Raw genomic sequence first — 26884 nt, 5'->3', positions numbered from 1 at the left:
ATGGACATTACAGAACTTAAAGGTGACATATTTCAGGGGTAGTTGACACATTTATCTCATAACTCAGAAAGAATTCCTAGCATCAAAACCAGATGCCACAGATTCTCTTTTTGTAAGCGACTGTCTTCCCAGAACCCTAAAATCATGCAGTGGTGGCTTTTAGGGAGTGAGACAAGGTGGCCTTTGGCCAGCTGGCCCCCACAGAGCAAGAAATGGCATCTTGGACGGGCGCGGTGGCTCAAGCCTGTAATCCCAGCACTTTGGGAGGCCGAGATGGGTGGATCGCGAGGTCAGGAGATCGAGACCAACCTAGCTAACACGGCGAAACCCCGTCTCTACTAAAAAATACAAAAAACTAGCCGGGCGAGGTGGTGGGCGCCTGTAGTCCCAGCTACTCGGGAGGCTGAGGCAGGAGAATGGCGTAAACCCGGGAGGCGGAGCTTGCAGTGAGCTGAGATCCGGCCACTGCACTCCAGCCTGGGTGACAGAGTGAGACTCCGTCTCAAAAAAAAAAAAAAAAAAAAGAAATGGCATCTTGTCTGATGGGGGCAGCAGGGCACACCCAGTAACTGCTACTGATGGACTCAGCCCTGCTGGACACTGGGACATTTTCTCTGTCCTACTAGAAAAAAAAGAGTTGAAAATCACTGACCTAGACAGCCACCTACTTTGATTACACTGAAGGCTACTCTACGTGATGACCGTGGTGTCTGGTAGGGACAAGCGCAAAGCAAAAGGTGGAGAATATACTCCGACAGCCGGGGAGTTTGCCGCTGCCCAGGGAAGATTTGTAGCACTGAGATGGTAAAGCAGGGCCACAGGGCTTCATCGCAGCAGTGGTTTGGAAACGTTTTGACTGCAGCCCACAGTACCAAATCCATCTGATGTCATAATCCAGCACACACAACACATCAACGAAAACCCCATTTTTTTACTAAACAATATTGACGCCCGACTATGTATTTTAATTTCGATTCTATTGTTTCCGCTGCTTTATCTGACCCACACAGTTGATTTCATGATGGGTGGCGGGGGCAGTGGTTGCAGTTTGGGAAACACCACCCTAGATGGTCAGAGAACAGCAGAATGCGTCTGGAATGTCTTTGAGGCGAGTCTGGTTTGGGGGGTTCTTAAGGCACGGAGAATCCACTGGATGGAAGTAAATGCTAGGTTTCTGCCAGAGATGTGGAATGGTACATGGTCCCCCTGTCCATTTCCAAGACTAGCTCACAACTGTGACCGAGGTCATGTGTATTTTGAACATCCAAAAGAAATTTAATTTTCTCTGTTTGTGGTTGAATCCAAATCTCCCATTCCACATGGCTGACCCCCACCCTGGAGCGGGCGCTGTATCTCATTCTGCTACATCTGGGGATCTTTTTCAGAGGGTCTGTGCTGAGAGCTGTTTGAAATTCGAATGAGTCTTTCAGAGAAGTTTATTTAACTTGTAAAACTTCGAGTCCTTTCACACCATTTCAGCGTTGGATCACAGACAGCTCTTCCTTTATATCCCAGCAACTCGAGTTTATTTTTCAAATAAAAGTCTGTTTTCCCATAAAATGCCAAAGGTTTTGTGCTATGTGTGGAGGAATGAGCCCAAGCTTTTAAGACTTTAATCTAGAGCCTCTGAGTCTTGCATTTCTATGCCGCGGGCTCCCGAAGCTGAGGAGCACCCCACTCCAGCTTTCCCTGCAGAACAAACGCCAGGCAGTGGTTCAGCGGGCATCAATAGGGCCATTGTCCCTAAATACAGAGCAAGACCAAAAACCAAGGGGTCAGACTCGAGTAATTTTAGAACTCCAGAATTTAGACCTGAAGCTCACTGCTGATTACTCTGCACTAATCGCAGCACTGACCCCTTCCGAATCGTCTCCTGCAGATGGCCCTAGCTCAGCTGTCAGCCGGGGCCTACCTGGAATAGGGTTACTCTACATACTAAAAGCAGATGGAGTTTAATACAAGGACGTCACAGTTCTGATTATGTGGCTGCGCTGTGTGGTTATAAAGGTGAGGAAAGAGCTGAGACTCCAGACTAGAGTTTGGGAAGCGACCCAGCTATGAGTAAGGAAAATCTTTTCCCACCCCAGGTGGGAGAAGTGAAGAGGGCAGCGCTGGGAGCCCTGGCGGGGCTGGAACCAGGAGCTGCAGTTGGTCTGTCTGGCAGGAATGGGAGCCAAAGGGACTGTAGCTAAGGTCGGATGTTGCCCAAGGTGTCTCCCTGTCCCCTGCCCAGTGGGAGCCTGGACACGTGGCAGCAGGGGTCAGAGGTCAGCCCCTGCATCTAGGCAGAGTAGGGGTGAGGATTGAGTGTGAGAGCAGCACAGGGTACCCGCTCGCCTGGAGGCACCACTGAGTCATTGCATGTGCCTGAGCCATGTGCTGAGCTGGGTGCTGGAGACGCACCCACAAATCCATTTAGGGTCCCTCCCAGCATTGCAGGGACAGGAAACCTTTGGTGCCTCGGAGGCAGAGAGGTTCCTAGGGGAGCTCTGGCAGCTCCTACGTTAAAAGGAACCCACACTTCCTTCGTTGCAGTCACATGTGTGATGTGTGCTCCTGGGGCGTTGCTCACGTGCCCCACACGAGTCATTTTACTCCTCATTTTCAGAGAGGCCACTGGGGCCTGTGGGACTGTACTGAAGCTGCAGAGGTGAGACCTGCTTTGGGGACAGAGGGACCTGTGGCTGCTGGCATCATTGCTGGTCCAGGAGGAGAGGCCTGAGAAGAGGAAGAGACCAACGGGGGATGGGAGAGGAGGCGGGAGAGGGCAGTGGAAGTATTTGTGTTTGCACATAAGTAGAGACACTGAGGACTTTTCTCCACTTCCACCTGGGAGGACCCTGCAGCCTCCTGGAGGAACCTCATGGCATGCACAGGTGATTTATATCATTAATACCAAAGAACACGAGCGACTGCTAAACTGAGTAGCTTTAGGCACGGCTGTGAAGCTGGGGAGGCTCATGAGGGGCCGTGGCCCCCGTGGGAGCCCCATTGCTGCCTTGGAAATGACTCTGCCCAGCAGAGAGAGGGGTCTCTTCGAACAGGAGCTGACAAATGTTTCCTGTAAAAAGCCAGACGGTAAATGTCTTAGACTTCGAAGGCCACGTGGTCTCTCTTGCAACTACGAAGCCATAGACAAAGTATAAACTAATGGTGCAGCTGTGTCCCAATAAGTATTTATAAAAGCAGGTGGCCAGCAGGATTGGGCCATTGGGTAGTAATTTGCCAACTCCTGTTTTTAAAACATAAATCTGATCATGTCATCCGCTGTTCAACCCCTTGACGCCTCCCCAGCACATTTAAATTAAGTCTCCAAACCCCACCACACATGGCCTCTGAGGTAACCCTGGGCTGGCTCTGACTTCGTCTGGTGCACACCCACCCCCCGTCTTCCTCTGCTCAGGCTCCTTAGATGCTCAGCATGTCCCCCAGGCCCTCTGCCTGAAACACCCTGAGATGCTGAGCATATCTCCAGGCCCGCTGCTCAGAACACCCTGGAGCCAGAACACCCTTGAGGCTGTGCTGTGCCTCCCAGATTCCCGATTCCTTCAAGAATGAGGAACTCACTCCCAGCTGTGGGTGTGACAGACAGACGGCCCTCAGCTAAGAAGTCGCCAGCCTTCAGCCCCTCCCAGAGCCGGTCTGTGCCCAATAACCGGCCGATGTATGCACATAAAGGACCAGCCCCCAACCCCCACTCAGGACAGCTCTGAAGGGGCATCCGAACGCCAGAACTCTCTGTCAGGGCCTCACGGGGTCTCCATCACTCCTCTGTCGGGCCCAAGAGCACTCCCTGATGTACATCCAATGTGCTCATTTCCATCCCAGAGCCTGCCTCTCAGGGAGCCTGCAGCGACCCTTCCTGCAGATAGACACAGGTGGGGTCCCTTCCTTAGGTCTCTGTTCCATCGTCCCAATAACACAGTGGCCTTCGGAAGGAAGGGAGGCAGGGGAACTGAGGGGTCCCAAAGGTAGGGCCTGGAGAGGTGCTGGGGAGTGAGGTGCAGCAGAGTGGTGGCAGGTGGGCGAGAGAACAGGGACCGTATGAAGCCAGAGCCCAGCCTCCCTCGGGGCTGCGCCCTGTGAGTTGTACAAAGGGCCCTGGGTCTGTCCGAAAATGTTGCCATGATCCAGAATTACTGTGAGCTTTACCCTTTACCCGACAAAAAAGATTGACTCTGGCTTGCCCAAGGCCGCCCCTAAGCCCCAGTGCTGGCCCAGCTAATGCGGGCACCCTGGTCCCCCGTTCACTGGCCCCCGCTGGAACCTTCCGGACCAGGGCAGCTGATGAGGTCTGAATCCTGGGGCTGAGCAGACTCCAGAAAAACGTGACTCATCTCGCCTGCCCACAAAGAAAGGAGAAGTATGCGTGGCATCCAAGTTTCCTGAAAAGTTCAGCCAACACATTGCAGAGTTATGTAGCCTGGCACCCTGTGTGGTCCCTGGGGACAGCGCCCTCTGGCGCCAGCCTGGCACTGTCCCCCACCAGGGCTGGCCTGCACCTCCTGTGTCCAGGCCGTTATTATTGTTTGGGAGAAGCCAAGGAAAAATTCCCGGAAGAATCTCCTTGCCCTCGGCGAGTCAGAGAGTCCTGTAGTTCTCTCAGGGCCTGCTTCAGTGATGCTCCCACTTTGGGAGACAGTAAAAGGCAGCGCTAACACGTGCTCTCACTTAACACTGTAAGTGTGAGTGTTAGTAAGACCTGCAAGTAAGGCCCACTGTAGCTCTTTTTCTTTTTTCGAGACAGGGTCTTGCTCTGTCTCAGGCTAGAGTGCAGTGGTGCGATCACAGTTCACTGCAGCTCAAGTGATCCTCCCACCCCAGCCTCCTGAGTAGCTGTGACTACAGGTGTACGCCATCATGCCCAGCTAGTTTTTACATTTTTTGTAAAGACGGGGTTTTGCCGTGTTGCCCAGGCTGGTCTCGAACTCCTGGGCTTAAGCGATTCTCCTGCGTTGGCCTCGTAGGCACAAGCCACTGTGCTTAGCCTGTATTTCTTAATTCCTTTTTTAAAATAACGCTTTAGGGCTGGGCAAGGTGGCTCACGCTTGTAATTCCAGCACTTTGGGAGGCCAAGGTAGGTGGATCACTTGAGCCCAGGAGTTCGAGACCAGCCTGGGCAACATGGTGAGACTCTGTCTCTAACAACAACAACAACAAAAAATCATTAAATAATAAATAACATTTTATTTTGACAATTTCAAACATAAAGTCACAAAAATAATACAAAGAGTTCTCATATCCTCTTCACCCACATTGCCTGATGTTAGCATTTCAGCAGATCTGCCCATATCCCATTTCTCACCATCTCTCACTGTGTGTTTATATGAACTCTGAACCCCTGAGAGGAATTTGCAGACATCGTATCCCTTTACCCCTAAATATTTCAGTGGATATTTCATAAAAACAGGGTCATTCTCCTAACCACAGTGTAATTGTCAAAATCAGGAAATTAGCGCTAATATCATGCTATCAGCTAAGCTGCAGGCTTCATTCACATTTTGCACCTTGTCTCTGGGGCGTCATTTCTTGGAAGAGGGGACCCCCAGCCACACGCTTTGCTTCATTGTCCTTTCTCTTCAGTCCCTTCGTTGGGAACAGCTCCTCAGTCCTGTCTCATCTGTCGTGACCTGAGCATTTTTCAGGGGGACACAGGCCAGTTCTTGTGTCGCCTGCCCTTGGCTTTGCGTTTGCATGACATTTCCTCACCATCAGAGCCAGCCTGCACCCTCAGGAGGGCGTCCACCCGTCCATGTGCTACCCTGGGCTTCTGCATCTCAGCCGGGGCACCCGATACACCCGGGACACCTTCCTGGTGAAGTGGGTGCCAGTCACTTGGTGAAGGGGGTGTCTGCCGCTATAAAGTTCTCTACTTGAATAAAGTACTTCCCCCTTGTCACCAGTCAGGGTTTCAGGGGAAGCTACTTTGGGATTGTGTAAATATCTTCTTTCTCATCAGACTTTCACTTGCTAGTTTTAGGATCGATCCATATTTCTTGCCTGAATTGTTACTATAGTAATTACCAAAAGGTGATTTTCTAAATTTATCATGAATTCTACATTGACTAGTGGAGCTCCTGAGAACCTGCTTTCAGGGACAGAGAATGGCCATGTCCTCTGTTTGTGAAATGCTCTACAGCTTACAGGATATTTTTGCTATTCTATCTCATTTAATCACCTTGAAACCCTGTAAAATGGTCTCTCATGGGAGAAATGTGGAAGAATAAACTAGCTCAGAATTGCATGCCAATGGGTGAACCGATGTTGCTTTAAGGTTCTATGTTTGACCTAGGTGTTTTAAACCTTTCTACCTGTCACTTTGTTTTCAAATATATTTCACTATAAGAAGAAACAGATCTGAGGCAAACTTCAGCTCAGCCCGCCTCATAATCTAAGCTAGGGGTTTCCTCATGAGTGACATGCAGGAGCAGGTGGATTGCTCTATGACCAGCCCAAGTCCGGACACTGGAAATCCTGCCCCATCGCCTGGAAGTCAGAGACCACAGACCAAACTGGCTTTCTGCTGAGCCCAGGAGTTAACCGGGTCCTTCTCCAAGGCTTCAGTGCATTCCCAGCTTACTTCAGCATTTGTAAGAGAATTGAATAACTTAAAGAGAATGAAACAGAAAACCCGAGTGGCTGGCCTGCAGAGTTTCAGCCCATTGAGCCAAGGGCTCAGCTTCTGGGCCATGGAGCAGCTGGAATCAGGGCAGGTTCTTGCCGGTAGAGCCTTCAGAGCTCTTGGCCTGGTGTGCTCTTGGATGCTGAGCAACTGCAGGGATGCCAGGCACCGTGAGAAGGGACTGCAAAGGGCCCCACTGACCCCTCATGGGGGAATGCGATGCCCCTTCAAGATTTTAAGGAGATCCAGGGATTTCTTACTTTTTGGGTGCTGCATTTCAGCATGCTAAAAATAATTATTGCTATTGTTTTGTGCCTTTTTAGTACTTATCTGTGTTTTTAAAATCAAGATGCCCCTGTTGTCTCTGCCAATTCTCTGTGGCGTTAGATATCGCTGGTGTGAGTGGAGCTGTGTGAGCTGAGGTGGTTTGTCTCTGCCAAAAAAATCACCCTCTTGTCACTCAGAGACTCAGGCTCCAGTTCCTGTGGTCACCACGAGGCTGTGCGTGACCATGAGTGTGTCGGGCTGACGTGGAACAGAGGCATGGGGGCCTGAGTCAGGACGGAGGGCGCTCCGCAGAGGTGCCGGCTCATAAACACCTCCTGGGGCAGGGACGGGGAGGCCCCAGGGAGGTGATGCGGCAATCTCAAAGTCAAGTGCAGCAGTGACCTTTAGAACTTTCCATGAAATATGACACAGTATTTTGCAACCGGCAGGAGAGCTCTAGCAAATATGTGCTAACGCGTGTTGCTGCTCCCCGGCCTGGAGGGGACCCGTGCCCTCTTACATAATGAGATGTGGTTTGGAATGCAGCCATGCAGGGGACTGGGTGCTTTTCAGGTACTGCCTCATGATCCACAAAGGTTCAGGAGGAGCCGGAAGTATTTGAGTGGTGCGTCCTCACCTGCTTCTGCAGCCTTCCACCCAAAAAGTCACCCTCTTGTCACTCAGAGACTCAGGCTCCAGTTCCTGTGGTCACCAGGAGGCTGTGAGTGACCATGAGTGTGTCGGAGCAGGGGCAGCCCGGCTCCTGATGCCCCCCCAGATGAGGAACCAGCAGAGCCAGCATCGACCCCCACAATCCCACAGGCTGCCCACAGATACTGGGCAAATCATTGAGCACCTCTGAACTCCTGGGTTTTTAAAAAATTTTATTTCTTGAACCGAATAGTCATGGCTGGCCTCCCTACCATACAGCGTGGTTGAGAAGAATGTAGGAAACCGCTGTGGGCAAAGTCTCCAGCTCTGTACAGCTGCAGGGTGTGGGTGACTAGGGGTCCCGCTGCCCTGCTCTGCTGGCAGATCTCTCGGTCGGCTCCCAGGCCTCAGCAGCCCTGCCCTGGGAAGCGCCAGTCTCATGAATGAATGGAGGCGTGTGGAGGGAGGGTGGTTACATCGAGTCTCAGTGACTTTTCTCTCATCTGGGTCCCCAGTGACAACTTCAAGGAAACTATTTGCAGCTTCACATAACATGCAAAGTGGCTTTGATGAGAAGGAAAGCTTGAGGTCTTTTCAAAAATTTGGTTTTGATATAATTGGAAGTCCAGAGATAGGGTGAGCTTCAAGGGGCTTGACCCTGTGGGTATTCATGGGCTGCCTGGAGGAGGAGGCAGTTTGGCCTGATGAGGCCCTCGGCTCTCAGACACCCACTGCAGGGGTGGGGTGGGGAACAAGTGGAGGCTGGGCACCAACCATGGTGTCTGCAACAGAGACCCAGAGTCCCATTCACCAGGTGACAAGGCTGGGGTGGGGCTCCAACCTGCAGCCTGGACTAGCACCAGGTTAGTGGGACAACATGTGCCACATGTCCTAGCACTTCTCTCATGCCTTGGAACGTGGCCCCCGGGGCACCGGTGGAGAACCTCCAGCGATTAAAGGGTTTACTCACACGTTTTAGGTCACCAGAGTCTGGGGGTGGGGGTTACCTATCAGAGCCACAGGAGCGCCATCACGTCTCTCTCGTGGAAGGGTGGGCACCTTCGCACCATTTATCCTAATGCGCAGGAAGCAGGGGTGACCACGCTCCATCTGCGAGCCCGTCTGCAGTTCCCCTGACTTCTCCTTCCTCACCTCTCTCGCCCCCAGCTCCGCTGTATAGTGCACAGTCTGGCTGTGGAATGTTTTGCAGCATCCAGATGGGGGGTGCTGGCACACCTGGTAAAATCCAAGTATTAGAGTGAACGGGACCCAGTGCCATGGCCTCCTGCAGCCCAGCCCTGGCTGGCCAAGCCTGAAGCCCTGCCGAGGGCAGGGGTGCAGTCAGCACAAACTCCCCGGCTCCAGAACAGCCGCAAAAGTGTCCCCCAGGAACAGGACATGCTGCTCCCAGGGATGCCAAGCGTGGAGCAGCAGCTGGCTTGCTGTTCCCTGGCCCACCGTGCTGCTCCTGAGTCACCTGGAGGAACTCAGTAAGCGCTCCTTTCCTTTCTTCTGTGGGTGAGATCCCTGCCATGGGGGAGCTTTCAGTCTCACTGGGGAGGAAATTAAACCAAAAGCCAGAAAACAATGAAGCACACTAACAGTATGAAACGCCTCGTGGTGGTGTTCTTCCACACTGTTTTATTTTTCGAGTTGTCAAAGGTAGGTTTGTAGTCAGAAATCTAAAGAACAGCCACCAGAAGACACATGTATAGAACATGCGTTGAATGAGCTGAACTCTGATGTCACCCCTTCCCAGATCTTATAAACCTGGTGTCGGAATGGTGACCTGGAAGCCTTGGCCACACAGCACGGGGCACTGCTAAGAGATAAAGGCATCTGGCACCCCAGTTACCTGGTCCCGTGCCAGGCTTTGGGTTGCAGCACCAACCAGGGGTGTGAGTTTTAAACTGTGATCCAAAAAGGCCCTGGCCCTTTAAAAATACATTAGAAAATACAGTTCCTATTTGGGAGCCATTCCTTCCTTCCTTTTTCAGCCCCTCCCTTCAAAAAAGAATTCTGAGTGTGGAAAGCATTCTGTCAGAACGAACTCTGAGCGGAGTCACAGGTGTGGCAGCGAGTTTCCCCTGTATTCATGTGGGACCATCGGCTGGCAGAAACAGAAGAGGGGGTTTGGCGTCCCTGTCCGCCTGTGAGTGGTCAACTTTCCCCTACCCACATGTGCCAAAGAACGGGTCCTCAGCCCCTGCCCTGCAATGGGAAGGCGCCACCTCTCCCAGCCCACCAGTGTTCATCACTAATCATGGGATCCAAAGATTTGTCCCTCATGTAAGGAATTTCAGGCATGTGTGAGTCAAACAGAAAGACCCCAGCAGTGAGAAGTTTTTTGTGCCCCACCTCTATGCTCGGGCACCTAGAAGTGGCCTCGGGGAGGAAGCGGCTGGCTTTGTGCTTCCAGAGCATGTTGTACCCACGTGGCAGGTCACCTGACTCGTCCAGTCTGTGTTACGAGATGGCTTTAATGCAAATAAGGACTTTTTTTTTTTTTTTGAGATGAAATCTCGCTCTGTTGCACAGGCTGGAGTGCAGTGGCACAATCTCCGTTCACTGCAACCTCCGCCTCCCGGGTTCAAGTGATTCTCCTGCCTCAGCTTCTCGAGTAGCTGGGACTACAGGTGCACACCACTACACCCAGCTAATTTTTGCATTTTTGGTAAAGACAGGGTTTCACCATGTTGGCCACGATTGTCTTGATCTCTTGACCTCTTGATCCACCCGCCTCGGCCTCCCAAAGTGCTGGGATTACAGGCATGCGCCATAATCAGGATTTTTAAACATGCTGCTTCTTTTGCCTTTTAATTTCCCAGCCTGAAATCAAAACTCAAGATGTAGAGAGAAATTATTTTCCAAATCCCTTCAGTCCACAGTGGTCCTCTGGAGTCCTGTGGGATTCAGGCTAGGGTGTTGAATGGCTGCCGAATTTTCCTGTGCACATCGATGAGAAAGAAAGTATGGAATAGTGGAAGGATGTGAATTTGAGAATCAGGGGTCCACATGAGGGGGCAAGTCCATCTTCTGTCAACTTGCCAGCTGTGCCATCCTGGTCAAACTAGTTCTCTGACCCTCAGTTTTTCGTCTTTCAATGAAATGTTGTTAATTATACCTGCCCTGCTCATGTGTGGGAAGAATGAAATAAAATAATAGCTGTAAGGTGACCAGCACCCCAGCTGGCATATGGTAGGCATTCAGTAAATGGGAGTTATTATGTTACTAATAAAATATGCTTCTTAGAGGACAGGAATGTCTCTGAATTATTTGTAGTACCTCATCCCTTCAATCAACAACTGCCCTGTACACTTGCTAGAGGTTTAATAACTACCTGTTGAATGAATGACCATTTAAACTCAAGCACGGAACCATCAGGCCTGCCTAAGTTGCTGGTTATTTTCCACACAAATTTAAATACATTTACCTTCAGTCACTAAACTTTGAAATGTTCTTTTTTTTTTTGTTTTGTTTGTTTTTGTTTTTGTTTTTGTTTTTTTGAGACAGAGTTTTGGTCTTGTTGCCCAGGCTGGAGTGCAATGGCACGATCTCGGCTCACCACAACCTCTACCTCCCAGTTCAAGTGATTCTCCTGCCTCAGCCTCCTTAATAGCTGGGATTACAGGCATGTGCCACCATGCCCAGCTAATTTTGTTTTTTAGTAGAGACGGAGTTTCACCGTGTTGGTCAGGCTGGTCTTGAACTCCCAACCTCAGGTGATCTGCCTGCCTCGGCCTCCCAAAGTGCTGGGATTATAGGTGTGAGCCACTGCAACCGGCCTTGAAATGTTCTTGCTGTCCGTTGTATTATATAGTGTAAGAATAGTACACTGGCTTAAACAAAACCTCTTCATTTTCCTTTTAATCAAATCTGCCTCTTTCTTATTGGGATACTTGTTCAGGTCTTTTCATAAAGATGTTTTGCTTTGTTTTATTTTATTTTGTTTTGTTTTGTTTTATTTTTTGAGACAGGGTCGCACTCTGTCACCCAGGCTGATGTGCAGTGGCAGGATCATGGCTCTCTAGAGCCTCGACCTCCCGGGCTCAAGCAATCCTCCCGCCTCAGCCTCCCAAAGTGCTGGGATTACAGGTGTAAGCCACCGCACTGGGTGTTATTTTATTTTTAACTTGAGAAAACAATTTTTGTTAGAAGCTGATTTTTTAGAAAGAAAAGAAAAAGACATCTAAACATGAAATTCCTAAACTTACCTACTTCCAGAATTTAATCACAGTAAGTTTGGGCTACTATATTTAACAACAGAAATAATCCAACAGTATATTGAGGACCCAGCTGGCGGTAGATTTTGTGGCCTGTTTCTGAAGGCTGGGGTCCCCCACTCCAGGTGTTGATTTGGCCTGGCCTGGGTTCTCCCCTCTTCTTCACACCCGCCAACCCCGAAGGCCCATCTCAAGTTCCCCTTCTCCAGGCAGGGCCACACAGGCCTTCTCCTCTCCTTCCTTTGTGCTGGCGACACTTACAGCCACGGCTCACATACTTAACAGCTTTTGCATGCAGTTAGCATTGTTTATCTTTGTCTCCAGCTCATTCGCAAAGTCACTGAGAGCAAGACCTATTTTCTGTGTTCATTCATGCATCCGTGCTGCAAATATCTGATCCCCATATCTATCTATCAGTCCCAGCAGGAGAAAGGAGGCACACTGAACTTTTTGGATCATTGGAGGAGAATTGAGTAAAGACACTACTCTCAAAGGTGTGGGCAGGCTGCCAGGAACCCCCAGGGCTGGTGCAGTAACTCGGGTTCGTATCAGCAGGGCTGCTGCCAGTGCTGTGCCCGAACGATGAAGGAGAGGGTCCCTGACCCAAGACAGAAGGCTGGGGAAGGGTTTCTCTGAGAGGAGCTGAATTCTTCCCTTGGGAGATGACGCAGTGAGGCCAGAGTGACTCTGCAGGGATGTAGGGGGCTATGACGGCCTCAGCTCCTCCCTCCTTCTGGCGTCTGCTGTGCCCACTGTTGGCTGCAGCTAACCAGCAGCCTGGGAGGAGCCTGGCTGTGTAGCCCCTCCAGTTGTCTCCACCAGGGAGCAGGGGCAGCTGGAGGGACTGCAGGGGTTCAGGGTGACTGTCCAGTGCCTCCCAAAGTAGATGCCTTGCTGGAGGCTTGGGAGATCCTCACGATGAGTGAGGCCTGGGCCCCTACCTTTTTGGGGTTCCCAGTCTTCTCTGTGGTAAGGGCCACATTCACATATAGAGTTGAAGAGCTAAAGTCTTTCAAAGGAGGGAAAAGTCCCTTCTTTGGGGAGTGATGAGGGAGGTTTCACTTGGGGGAAGGCATGGTCTCTGAATTGGGCTGTAAGGGTTTTACAGGGTTTCAGCAGGCAGAGCTGAAAACCACGGGCTTAGGAGGCAGGGCAAATGGTGTAAACGAAAGCGGGTAGGTTAGAAAATTCCAGCCAGGTATGGTGGCTCACACCTGTAATCCCAGCACTTCGGGAGGCCGAGGCAGGTGGATCACTTAAGGCCACTCCCATGGGGCCACCATCCACAGGAGTTTGAGACCAGGCTGGGCAACATGGCAAAACCCCATCTCCACAAAAAATACAAAAATTACCTGGGTGTGGTGGCGTGCACCTGTAGTCCCAGCCACTTGTGAGGCTGAGGTGGGAGGATCACTTGAACCCAGGAGGCGGAGGCTGCAGATTGTGCCATTGCACTCCAGCCTGGGCAACAAGAGCAAAATTCTGTCTCAATATAATGAATGAATGAATGAATGAATGAATGAATGAATGAATGAAGGCTGGGTCATGCCTTGTAGGACTTCCTGACCTTACAACATTCAGCACAGCACCAAGTAGACAGTTGTCACTTGGTCCATTTGGTAGAAATTGCACGAGAAAAGTTGAGACCGTAGTTTCTTGATCTGCTAAGCAATGGTATGACTATGAGGTCACTCTAGACAGAGATGGGCCAGGTCCCCTAGGCGGGGAAGGACAGACTCACACATCTTGACAGAATGGGTCAGGTCCAATCATGTGAGCAGTTGCTCTACCAGTCAATGGCATCTGAAGTGCTAGAACCAGTTCCAGTCACACAGGAGCCATGCCAGGGCCGACCAGGCTTCTTGGGAGCTGGAGTGTGTCCCCTGTGGATGGAGGCCCCATGGCAGTGGCAGATCTGGGCATCTCTGGCTTCTGTGGATGGTGGCCCCATGGCAGTGGCAGATCTGGGACACGTCTGGTTTCTGTGAATGCTGGGCCTGTGGGAGTGGCAGATCTGGGGCGCCTCTGGCTTCTGTGGATGGTGACCCCATGGGAGTGGCAGATCTGGGACATCCCTGGCTTCTGTGGATGCTAACCCTGTGGGAATGGCAGATCTGGGACATGTTTGACTTCTGTGGATGCTGGCCCCATGGGAGTGGCAGATCTGGGACATCCCTGGCTTCTGTGGATGGTGGCCCCATGGGAGTGGCAGATCTGGGACACGTCTGGTTTCTGTGAATGCTGGGCCTGTGGGAATGGCAGATGTGGGTATCTCTGACTTCTGTGGATGGTGGCCCCATGGGAATGGCAGATCTGGGACATGTCTGACTTCTGTGGATGCTGGCCCTGTGGTCTTTGGTCTCTGTGGGTGGAGGCCTCGTGGGAGTGGCAGATCTGGGATGTCCCTGGCTTCTGTGGATGCTGGGCCCCATTGGGAGTGGCAGATCTGGGACATCCCTGGCTTCTGTGGATGCTAACCCTGTGGGAATGGCAGATCTGAGGCGTCTCTGGCTTCTGTGGATGGAAGCCCCATGGGAGTGGCAGATCTGGGGTGGGAGCTGAGATTCCAGGGGTTCATCTCACAGGGATAGAATCGAAGACTTCCCTTGGTCTCCCTCCTACCGTCCTAGCCTGGAGCCATCTTTATCTCATCAGGCATCTGCAGTGACTGGGCCAACAACTCCAGTGGCACTTAGCCCTGCAAATGAAAGAGGCGAGAGAAAAGGCATGAAAAGCAGCCAGACCCAAGTTGGGAGGCTGGACCCGTGGTTCCTGAGGAGGCCTGGGCTCCAGTGGCAAGTTGCTGGGGTGCTTCCACTCCACACCCCATCCCCTCGTTTTCGGATGAACCGTAGATAATAACAATTCCACTGAAGAAACTGATGGTGTTGCAGTTTTGGGAGGTTATCCCACCCTAATGGGCAGCCAGGAGAACCGGGGCTACTAATCTTTAGCTCAGGGGTTATTTAACTGGTCTGACAACGTCTCCTCCTCATGTGCATAGTCATTTGAGAAGAATCAATTACTGTGAGAGGTTCAGACTGTTGGAACTAGGCTAAATCTCTCTCTCTCTCTCTTTTTTTTTTTTTAATAGAGATGTGGGTTTCATTATGTTGCCCTGGCTGGTCTTGAACTCCTAGGCTCAAGCCATCCTCCCACCTCAGCCTCCCAAAGTACTGAGATTACAGGCGTGAGCCACTGTGCGTGGTCCTAGACTAAATCCTAAAACGACCTGGTCTTGTCTTAGTTCACTGAGGGGGAAACTGAGGTTCAGAAATGGGAAGTAACTTTCTGATACTTTAGATAACTTTAGTGAGGCTATCAGCCAAAAAGTTGAGGATTTTTTCTTCTGTCTTGTGCTTCCAAAGTTTGTTTTATTAGTTGCAAAACATATACAAATTATAAATGTTTTAGATTTTATTTGATCAGCGGTTTGGCTTAGGAGTCAAGGAGATTAAAACGCCAGTCCTGGTTCTACCATTGGCCACAGGATCTTGGGGAAGTCACCTCCCTGTCCTGAACCTGTTTCCCCATCTGTCATAGAAGGGAGTTGGACTAGATCTCTCTAAAATCTCTTCCAGCTCTGTCATGCTGCAATTCTCAGCAAGTCCAGAGCTCAAATTACGCATTTGCTGAAGGCCTTCCCTTAAATTCCAGTCGGGCAGCCGTATCCCCTCCTTGAAGACGGCGCTGCTACTTCCATTGAGTGGAACCGTGAGTCAAAGTAGATTCAGCAATTTCCAGCCCAGGGACTTGTGTAGCTTCTCCACCCAGCAGCAGCCGGAGCCTTCTGACCCCGTGGGGCCCTGGAACCCATGAATCAAAATAGTTGTGTGATGTCATGTCACAATGGGAATGTGCTCCGGCCAATTGGTGCCAAGAATTGTCTGCCCAGGGTGGTTTCCTTTTACAGTCTGTTTAAAGAGACATCATGCACGGCTGCACATGACTTGCAGGCTTGTGCCTCCTTTGCCTATCTGGTCTTCCCTCCTTTTTTTTAATTTTAAGGAGAAAAAAAAAAAAGCCCTGGAGAGTATCAGTGAGCAGCTGACCTTAACTACATCAACAAATCCCCCGCGAAGGTCTGTTTGCGCTTCCGGCAGCTTCTTGCTACTTAAGGACAGCCGAGCTGACGCTCCAGCTGCTGTGGCCGGAGGTGCAGCCCAGTCAGGACGGCTCCACTCCCTGGCGCCTCACAGACTCTGGGGCTGCGGTGAGGTCGCCCTGAAGACCCCCTGGTGAGGACGCTTGGACCCGGGTTGTCACCTGAGCACAGGCTGCCACTGTGAGCTTTTGGGGTGCCCCGTGCCTGTCGGGCTGATGCTCCTCTGGCTCGCTGCCACCTGGGGCTGACACCGGTTCTGTGGGCCCTGATATGTTCACCTGTCGCCACTGCTGTGGCCACAGCTACCCATGAGGCGCTTTGGGAGTCTCAGGAGCAACAAGAAACACAAGGACCAAAATCGAAGCACGGAGAGGCGCCAGTCGGAGCCCCATGGCCTTTTCGGTAGGACTCTGCCCATTCCCGAGCCCCTGGTGGTCTGTCCTTGGGAGGGAACCCCATGGCGTGTGTGCACACCCTCCTAAGCAGTAGCTGTTTCCAGCCACTCCCTTCCAACGGGGGTATAACGTCAGGCAGTGGTTAGAGGAATACGTGGGAAGTGTTTCCTTGCTGTTGGCAGTGCTGTTGTGGAGAGCCGCCTGACAATACTCTCCGAAGCTGTTTCCTTTCTTGCCCCACCTGGCCCCGGGAGGCTAGTGATGGATTGGATTGTCATTCATTTATGCAAAAACTGTGGCTCGGGGAAAAGTAAGAGTGGATTGGCACTGTTGTTTTCAGCGGTTAAAAACGAAACGTGCGTGTTTAGAGGAATCTATTGGAGGTCAGGAAGAAAGAGGTCTTCTTCCCAGGTTCTGTAGCGGGGTAATCTGACAGATCATGGGCTAATGTGGGAGGGGAAACACCTGCCTAATTTGCGCCCCATAGGGAGAAGCTTGCATTGTGGTCTCCCTGGTCTCTGGCAACTTCTGCAGCTCCTTCATGTGCAGGGGGTTGGGGTCTGGGCAAATGGAACAGGTGGTGAAGCATGTGTGGTTCAGTATTTCCAAGGACCTGCAGACTTGGAGTGGGTTTTGCCCTTGTCTGTCTGCAGCCACACAGGTCAATTCCAAAGCTTTCTTAGCTCCACACCTGGTTAAGACCTGCCCACTCAAAATTAGATGGCAGATTTCATTTATTAAGAATCAGGCCGGGCGCGTTGACTCATGCCTGTAATCCCAGCACTTTGGGAGACCAAGGCAGGCGGATCACCTGAGGTCAGGAGTTTGAGATCAGCCTGGCCAAGATGGTGAAAACCTGTCTCTACCAAAACTACAAAAAATTAACTGGGCATGGTGGCATGCACCTATAGTCCCAGCTACTTGGGAGACTGAGACAGGAGAATCGCTTGAACCCGGGAGGTAGAGGTTGCAATGAGCCCAGGTCACACCACTGCACTTCAGCCTGGGCAACAGAGCAAGACTCGGCCTAAAAAAAAAAAAAATCAGATTTTGTCTGGGCCTATAATCCCAGGACTTCGGGAGGCCAAGGAGGAAGAATCACTTGAACCCAGGAGTTTGAGACAAGCCTGGGCAACATAGTGAGACCTTGTCTCTACAAAAAAATTAAAAAATTAGCCAAGCATGGTGGCACATGCCTGTAGTCCCAGCTACTCAGGAGGCTGAGATGGGAGGCTGCCTTGAGCTCAGGAGGTCGAGGCTGCAGTGAGTTGCGATCAAGCCACTATACTCCAACCTGGGTGACAAAACTAGACCCTGTCTAAAAAAAAAAAACAAATCAGAGTCGGCCCATTTCTGGCATTACTGCTTGCATGGCATAGGTTATTTCTGAAGAGCCCACTGCAAGATGGAACAGCAGAACCCCCATGCCAGTGCTATCATTTATCGGCTCAGTTTCACCAGGGCTGGGGAGACACAACCCAGGGGATGAGTAAAGATGAGGCTCGGGGGTACATGAAGCCGTGTCCCCTGACTGGAATGTGATGTGTTAAGTGGAAAAATATTGTCACTGTGTGTAACAGGGAGGTGACTTTGGCAAAACTTCTGAACTGTAAATGAAAACTGGAAGAGCATAAAAAGAAAAAGATAAATTTAAAATCTGCCTGTATTTCTTGCTACATCCACTTCAGCCAGCACTCCTGGGAGCCTCTGCAGGCTCAGAGCGTGCTGAGTCCTTGGGGGGAGCAGGTGAAAGAGGCAGCAGTTCTTGAACCCAGAGGGTGTTCAATCTTGTGAAGAAGAAAGTCTCATAAAGAGAACTAGAGAGCAACGTCTAATCAAGTAGAGTCCCAGCTACTCGGGAGGCTAAGGCGGGGGGATCACATGTAGGTGAGTATAGGCCAGGCACGGTGGCTCAAACCTGTATTCCCAGCACTTTGGGAGGTTGAGGTGGGAGGATTGCTTGAGCCTAGGAGTTGCGAAACCAGCCTGGGCAACGTCATGAGACCCCTCTCTACAAAAAAAATAAAAAATTAGGCAGGCATGGTGGTGCACACCCATGGCCCCAGCTACTCAGAAAGCTGAAGTGGGAAGATCGCTTGAGCCTGGGATGTGAAGGCTACAGTGATTTCTAACCATATCACTGCACTCCAGCCTGGGAGTCAGAGCAAGACCCTCAAAAAAAAAAAAAAAAAAAAAGTGACTGTGCACAGAAATAGGACGCCCAGCCCTGAGCAGGAAGAGGAGGGATGGAATCCTAGACGGGAGGCTCATTGACATGGTCTAAAAAGATGACTCTTATTTAAGTAATAAAGTAATAAACACTTATATACTGTAGAATTAAACCAGAACCTGTTATGAACTGAAAACCTGGTTTTGCTAATGGGGATGGACAGGCCCATTATTAAGGGCCTATTATGTGCCAGACAGCGGCTTCCTCACTTGTGTTTAACGGTTGGCTGTCATCCTGTCTCCTACGCTTCTGAGATCAAAAATAATATTTGCATCTCAACCAAGTTTTGTAAGAGCCTGGATGCAGATGCCAGCTCTGACCACAGGGTCAAGAAAATCGGAGGTCCCTCCAGAGCCTTCCTCTGGAATTTGGGAAGCAGCTAGAGGCCACCGCCCCTGCTCAGGCTGAGGCTCCTCTTAGGCGGCAGGCACCCAGGGACCTGGGTGAATAGTATGTCTGACTTGGGTTAGTGTCCCAGTGAGAAGAGCCAAGAGCTAGGCTGGGTGGGAGGCGGGAGCCCTGTGCTGCACAGACAGTGTTGGGTGTGGATACACTGAGTGAGGAAAAACAGTCCAAGAGTGTTGACCAAACCCTCCCTCCCAAGCCTGTGCCTGTCTAAACTTTACCCATTTCTCAAGACCCAGCTGAATGATCACTGTCTAGAAAACCACCCTGAGGGCCGGGCGCGGTGGCTTACAACTGTAATCCCAGCACTTTGGGAGGCGGAGGCAGGTGGATCACCTGAGGTCAGGAGTTTGAAATCAACCTGGTCAACATGATGAAACCTTGTCTCTACTAAAAATACAAAAATTGGCCAGGCGTGTTGGCAGGTGCCTGTAATCCCAGCTACTCGGGAGACTGAGACAGGAGAATTGCTGAAACCAGGGAGGCAAAGGTTGCAGTGAGCCGAGATTGTGCCATTTGCACTCCAGCCCAGGTGATAACAGTGAGACTCTGTCTCAGAAAAAAAAAGAAAAGAAAAACCACCCTGGGTGCCTTTTCTGTGATCTCCTGGCTGCTCGTGGACAGGGGCGATGTCTCAGGAGCTCGGTCTGTAGCTCTAACCCGAGGCCTTGTAGTATCACAGCTTCTCCATAAAAATCCCTGGCTCTGTCATGGCTGGAAAATGTTCCAGCCCAGGGTCACTCCCTGTTCGCCAGGAAGGATTGCTTCAGGGTTTTGTGTGTGTTTTGGGTTTTTTTTGTTTTTTTTTTTTTTTTTTTTTTTTTGAGACGGAGTCTTGCTCTGTCACCCAGGCTGGAGTGCGGTGGCCGGATCTCAGCTCACTGCAAGCTCCGCCTCCCGGGTTCACGCCATTCTCCTGCCTCAGCCTCCTGAGTAGCTGGGACTACAGGCGCCCACCACCTCGCCTGGCTAGGTTTTTTTTTTTGTATTTTTAGTAGAGACGGGGTTTCACCGTGTTAGCCAGGATGGTCTCGATCTCCTGACCTCGTGATCCGCCCCTCTCGGCCTCCCAAAGTGCTGGGATTACAGGCTTGAGCCACCGTGCCCGGCCGGTTTTGTGTTTTAAATTCCCTCTCAGCAATGCCCTCTCCTTCATACAGTTATTCCTGGAGCTAAAATAATCTCAGGGCTGGGTTCGGTGACTCGTGCCTGTCATCCCAGCACTTTGGGAGGCGGAGGTGCATAGATCGCTTGAGCCCAGGAGTTTGGGACCAGCCTGGACAATGTGGCAAAACCCCATCTCTACAAAAAATACGACTAGCCAGGTGTACTGGTGCATGTCAGTAGCCCCAGCTAATTGGAAGGCTGAGTTGGGAGGATTGCTTAAGCCTGGGGAGGTCAAGGTTGCAGTGAGCAGTGATCATGCCACTGCACTCCAGCCTGGGTGACAGAACTAGACCCTGTCTCAAAAAAAAAAAAAAAAAAGCCAGGTGCTGTGGCTCTTGCCTGTGATCCCAACACTTTAGTAGGTTGAGGCAGGTCGAGGAGTGCTTAAGCCCAGGAGTTTGAGACCAACTTGGGCAACATGGCAAAACCCCTTCTCTACAAAAAAATAGTTAGTTGGGTGTGGTGGTGTGCACCTGCAGTCCCAGCTACTGGGGAGGGTAAGGTGGGAGGATCACTTGAGCCCACAAGGCAGAGGTTGAAGTGGGCCCAGATTGCACCACTGCACTCCAGCCTGGAAGACAGAGCGAGACACTGTCTCAACAAACAAACAAAAATCTTAGATGAGACCTCTTCTCCCTGAGAAAGCTTCTGTGAGGGTCATGAAATCCCTGTCTTTGACTTCTCGTCCTTCCTCTCCACGGGACACCCACCTAGGCAGTCAGCACAGGTCCCTCCCATCCATTGGGTGTCCTCTGTGGCTGTGTCTTATCCAGGAACTGCAGGCTCCTCTGCCTTAACTCAGCGTGGAGCTGCTCCCCCGGGGACAAGGTGCACCCTGTTTCATCCGGGGGCTTCCCTGCGGTTCCCCAGGTCAAGAGATATACATCCGCACACACATGTCATGTACCTGTGCACACACACACACACACAGCTCTCCCCACAACCATCAAATCAAGGCCCGCAGCCCCAGAGTCACCAGGTCCATTTGTAATTGCTGTAGATGGCATTTCCACTGGAAAGCCCATGACATTCGCTGGAAATGTTCACCCGCCAGCCTTGTGACAGCCCCCTGGAAGCTCTGACTCAGAAGCACTCAGCCCCTACCCTTCTCTGGCTGCAGAGCCAGGCAGGGAGGCTGTGTCTGGCACAGAAGGGACGCTCCCCACTCCAGCTTCCAGGCTCCAGGCGATAGACAAGTGACGAGCTTGGCTAAGCCTTTCTTTCGGCCTCTTTGGCAAAGAGAAATCCAGATTATGTCGACAAAGGGTGTGTGGCAACAATAATAAAAATGTAGAAGGAAGATTAGGAAAGGATTATATTAATCAGATCAAAGAGCAATAACTGTAGTAGCACTTTCACCCTCTGCAATTATAGGACAGTAATTAAATAAAAACCATTTAGCATCTTAAAGGCTCCTTTCTGCAGGCCAGCACTGGAGCCAGGAGTGCAAGGAGTGTGTCAGGAAGATGGTGTTTCATCCTTGGGTGCCCAGGGTCCCAGTAAGCCTGGAGACCACATCCTCTGAGGACGCTTGCACCTTATACCCACCTCCCCTTCCATGAGCCCATGCCACATGACTATGCAATGGCTTCCTGACCAGAACGCCAGCATCCTTCCTGGCCCAGAACATTCAGGTCACCCCAATACCATGTGCCATGGCTCTCCCACCCTTGGCTGAGTGTGGCCCTGCGGGGACTATCTCGTGCTCTTCACCTCAGCAGAGGACAGGCCTGAGAAGCCTGTGGTTTATCCTGCCCCCATCCAGCCCCCTTGCTCCTCCTCACCCCTCATGGTCCTCACACTGCCTCTGGTGCCCATCTGCTGACCTGGCTGCTGGTGTCTCGATTGGTTTTGCCCTGAAATATCCCAATATGTGTTTGTCTTTTTCCAATAGAAATTTTCTTTTTTACTTATTAAATTTATTTTTAAAAAGAGAGTTTCCCTGTGTTGCCCAGGGTGGTCTCGAACTGCAGGGCTCAAGCGATCCTCCACGTTGGCCTCCCAAAGTGCTAGGATGACAGGTGTGAGCCACCACACCTGGCCAGAAATTTTCAAAAGAATACAGAAGTAGGGAGAATAGTATAAAAGCATCCGTCTTCCAGGGTTAACAATGCGTCCTCAGGGTCTTTGTGCCAGCTGCTGTTTCCATACTAGGGGCAGCAGTGAGTGAGAGACACGTGCACCCTCGGAGGCACACGGGCTGGTGAGGGTGGGCAGATGAATGAGAGGATTTTAATTGTGGTCAGATGTACATAACACGAATGTACCATCTTCGCCATTTCACGTATGCATTCCCATTATTGTGTAGGCATTCCCACCTGCCAGTTCTTCCATCACCCACAGCTGAAACTGTCTCCTCTCAGCCCTAACTCCCGACTCCCCTGGCCCCAGCCCCTGGCAAGCGCCGTTCTACTTTCTACGAATGCGATAACTCCAGGGACCTCATAGAGATAGAGTCACATAGTGTTTGTCCTTTTGAGTCTGCCTTGTTTCGATGGGCAAACGTGTTTTCATTGTCAGGTCAGGTGGTGGTGATGCCGTTGGAGGCAGGGGGAGGGGTCAGTTCATTGGGTGATGGGGAGAGGGCTGTGTGCATGCCTCTGCTCAGACCCTTCTGAGAGCTGGAGAGGCCAGGCCCCAGGAGGGAGCCTGCGGTGTGTTCTAGGGACTCTGAGAGGCCTGCGGCGCTGGATGGCAGGAGGCAGAGCCACAGGAGCCTGTCTCTGGCAGATAGGAGATGAGGCTGAGGCCAGGCACAGCAGCCAGCGTATGCCCCTCTTGTGGATCATGGGAGGGCTCTGGATCACACCTCCTTGAGATGAAGGCCCTCTGGGGTCTTGAGCATGGATAGGCTGAGGACTGGGCCTGCCCAAGGCACAGTGGAGCGAGGACAGAGCTGGGGCTGAGCCTGTCCCTCCCCCAACCCCTTTAGCTCCAAGGCCCTGCCCTAGCCCCCACCCACCTCTCCTTTTGCCAGTCCCTACCCAAAACCGTCCAGCCCTGGCGCCCGCTTTTCTGCTGGATGTGTCCAAACAGAAGACTCCTGGCGTGTAGCGTCCTTGTTTGTGAGGATGGGTCTTTGGGGGATTTCGGACACTGTAGCCAGTGAGTAGAGAGGCATTTGGGATGATGAGGCAGTGTTCACACAATCTGAGGACGTTCCACTCCCAGCTGTGGATTCCGTGAGGCCCGCCTGCCACCCGCTGTCCGCCCCACTCTCATCCATGCCTGGAAAAGCTCATTACCCATCTGCCTGTTCTCCCTACGTCACCGTCACCAAGCGCTGCCTGGCGGAACCCTGGACAAGTGGCCCAGCTCTCCCGGAGGTGCTGCTCCCGGAGGACTCCCGGAGTCACTCAGCAGGTCAGGCAGCTGTTACCTCACAGGGTGGCAGGGGAGCAAAGCAGCTCTGGTGCGTGTCCTTGGATGTCACAGTCAAGTGCCCCTTTCCCTTTTCTGCCTCCATCCCAGTCACCCAGAGCTGCTGCTCTGTGTATCAGGAAGACTAAAGCCTCATAAACAGGTGAGCATCGCCTGTGGACAGGGCTGGGCGCTGGTGGGGCATCAGCGAGGTACATGCTCTCGCAGGAGTGCTCATCAGGGCTGTGAGAGGTGAGCTGTCCTGACAGTGGCGTGGCTCTGGGAGCAGCTGCCCTCTGGGAGAGCCCAGGTTCTGAGCAGAGAAGCTGGACACTGGACAAACGGTTCCAGGACTGCAGCGTCTGAAAGGATCCAAAGACGAAAGGGCAAGATTTCAGAGCTTGAAGGGGTAAATAATGAAACAGGGAGAAAGGAGATTCGAAAGGGGGTATATTTTTAAAATAGCGACTCTGGACGGTGACAGAGAAACCCCCATGGCTTGGTGACCTGGGGTTGGGGCCGCAGCCTGGTTGGGTGCTGGCCAGCCCCTGCTGCTCTGTCACCCCCATCCTATGAGACAGGACCTCGCTCAGGGCATGTGCATGGGCCCAGGGAGCCTCGGCACCTGAGGATGGTCACTCAGGCTTCCAACTTCCAGATGAGAATGAGCACTTGGTACATTCAGAGAGCAAGATGAATTCTGCCCTGCGGTAATAATTTGTCTTTTAGTGATTGAGAAGAAAAAAAATAGGCAAAGTCCTGGTGCTCTCAGCATAAATCAACGTGAATGTTCCCTGAGGGCGAGGCAGTCTCTGGTGCTTCTGTGTGTTCTCCACCCAGGCCCCGGGACTGCTGGCCTCCGGGTGTCTCATGACAGTGGTGCTGGTTGGGGTGCAAGCCCCCAGGAGGTGGCGTCTCCCCTTCTGGTCAGGCCCCTGGTCAAACACTCTGCTGGGCCTGGAGGGATTCAGGGAGGACGGCCCCCGGAGCTGAGCAGCGCAGTGGCCTCTGGAAAGCAGCCTGCTGGGGGAGTGTCCGGGCATCCGCCCCAGGGCCCCAAGGCTAAGAGGACTGCTGCAGGAGGAAGAAGGTGGGGCTCAAAGCAGACCCAGGAGGAAGTTTTGATGACTCACGTCACTAAGATGCTTGACTGGGCCCCACTTTTGGCTGGAAGAGATAACAAATCAGCTAATGCTAGTGAGTTCATCAATGAACAGCAAATGAGTGATTACACGACTGGGGCTCAGCTTCATGTATTTTCAGCCTTTCCGTAACTTTTGTGTCCATCATGCAAATAATGTCTGGTTCCTCCCTTCCAGACATTTCCTGCTTTGTGCAGGAGACAAGCCTGAAACAGCCAGAGAACAATACCCCCGATGGCTGAATTCTAAGCTGTGGGCTCCTGGTGGCCTGGTGTTGACTGTGTCTCAGTAGCCAGCACCCGGGAAAGGGAGGCTCTGGGAAGCCGTGTCAGCAGGGCGGGCTCCATCCAGGGTTTCCAAAAATCCTGTTAGATTTAAATGCATGTTTTCCTTGAAGCACTTATTTTGACAAGCAATTTTTTTTTTTTAATTGAGACGGAGTCTCACTCTGTCACCTAGGCTGGAGTGCAATGGCGCGATCTCGGTTCACTGCAACCTCCGCCTCCCAGATTCCAGTGATTCTCCTGCTTCAATCTCCCGAGTAGCTGGGATTACAGGCATGTGCCACCATGCCCAGCTAATTTTTGTATTTTTAGTAGAGACGGGGTTTCACCATGTTGGCCAGGCTGGTTTCAAATGCCTGACCTCAAGTGATCTGCCCACCTTGGCCTCCCAAAGTGCTGGGATTACAAGCGTGAGCCACCGCGCCGTGCCTGACAAGTAGTTTATTGAGTGAGTGAGTGAGTGAGTGAGTATGTTGTGTGTTTTAGAACATGTTCATGTCTGCTAGTTCAGAGCAAAGGAAAAGGTAGCTGCCTGGTATGGACAATGGGGAGATGTGTTCTAAAACAGAGGTTTTGTTATTCAGGTATGGTGAGGCCAGCAGATCAGGAGACAGCTGCCATGAAAAAGATAGCTTGTTACTCACAGTTCCCAAGGGCCATGCCATGGCAGGGGAGGGGCCTGGGGAATCAGCAGGGTCTGTCGAGAGGCAGAGGAGTGAGGCAAGAGTGCGGCCAGAGTCTTCGCTGCGGCGTCTGAAGGGACAACGAGGCAGAGTGTGCAGGCTTAGAACTGGCGAGTGTGGGTCATTTTGGTGGGCTCTGGGCGTGGGGACCGTCTCGAGTTATCTGGTCCTGGGCCCTGGCATGATTACGCAGGGAGCATTGCCTCCTGGCCGTAAGAGCTAGATAGGCGAGTGGCAGCACGGGCTCTGGGTTGGTTGGTTTGCACATCAAAGGTGGGCTCCCAGTGAGCCCCTTGCCATCTCTAAGAACTGACTGACCCTGGGAGCACCCATCGCTCTCCAGTCAGCAGGGCTCCAAGGTGCCAGAGCACCAAGAACGCAGAAAATAAGGAAACGGAGTTCATGCAAGATGGCGCTCCCCACGGTGCTCACTTGTTCTCTTCACCTTTTGTTTCTGAGTGTCTGGGGCCCCAGCTGGCTAGGGAGTCCACTTTCCTCTGAGCCAAGCCGAGTCTCCAGGCAGGGAGGGCCTAGGGAGCGGGGCTGGCGTCCCTAAGCCCAGATGCTCTGGACTCTTCTCTGGGCCTCACACCCCCAGCAGCTCAGCCTTCTCCTCTGGGGATGTGTTTCTCAGCCAAGATGAGACCAGTTCCCTTTCTTTAAAGACACCTACTGTGTGGCCTGGGGATGCCTTTGACGCCTGAGACCGAGCTAAAGGGCCATCTGCTCCTGGCAGGGCTGCCTCAGGTCCTCGCCCACCCAGCTCCAGGCTGCAGAAAACGCCAATGTGAGCGGCAGCAGCAGACTTGTGGGTGCCTCTGTCTCCCATTTGCCGCTAATGCCGCTTCCTAGAACCCGCAGTCCGCTCTGACAGTGGCTGGAGGATGGGTCAGGGATCCGGATGGGCCCGGGATCGGGACGGGGATGGAGGCGTTCTGAAAACTACCCTGCCACCGTGGGTACAAACATAACCCAGTGCTGCCTGGAGTCTGGGACGCACCTAATGGTGGCCTTCTCTTTGCATGAGAGTGACAGGAAGGCGAGGCCAGGCTGAACACAGGGCCCACTGAAGATGAGGCGTCACCCTGTGAACCTGGCAAGGTGCAGAAGAGATGTTGTGATGCCAAGGATCCTTCCAGCGGGCTCTCAGTTTACCACCCGACTCCAGCTTGGTTTCGAGCCCCTCAGCCCTCCCTGGAGTTTCAGTTCTGTGCTCTTCTCCCTGGTTCTCATCCTGGTTCCACACCATATTCCTAGCACCCAGATCCATATCCAGGGTAGGTGCCTGATAGAACAAGTCTTGCTTCCCCTCTGTCCATGAACAGGAAGAGAGGGTGCACCGTGGAGGCG

General features: G+C 52.0%; 1 protein-coding gene across 3 annotated transcripts in view; it reads left to right on the top strand.

Moving 5' to 3' along the window:
* The window catches only part of PRKAG2 (protein kinase AMP-activated non-catalytic subunit gamma 2), a 322654-nt gene that overhangs the window by 113268 nt on the left and 182502 nt on the right, over positions 1-26884 (top strand). Inside the window, exon 1 of one of the 3 annotated variants that reach the window (XM_010384047.2) lies at positions 15861-16270. The exons of the other annotated variants lie outside the window; for them this stretch is intronic. Within the exon in view, the coding sequence (XP_010382349.1) occupies positions 16177-16270 (94 nt within the window). The 5' untranslated portion in view covers positions 15861-16176. Of the gene's footprint in view, positions 1-15860; positions 16271-26884 lie in introns of those variants that run through there. 3 annotated transcript variants of the gene reach the window in all.

Source organism: Rhinopithecus roxellana, chromosome 6 (genome assembly GCF_007565055.1).
Source record: "Rhinopithecus roxellana isolate Shanxi Qingling chromosome 6, ASM756505v1, whole genome shotgun sequence".
Taxonomy (NCBI): domain Eukaryota; kingdom Metazoa; phylum Chordata; class Mammalia; order Primates; family Cercopithecidae; genus Rhinopithecus; species Rhinopithecus roxellana.
The sequence above is the reverse complement of the archived record's forward strand: the minus strand, read 5'-3'. Positions and strand labels throughout refer to the sequence as shown.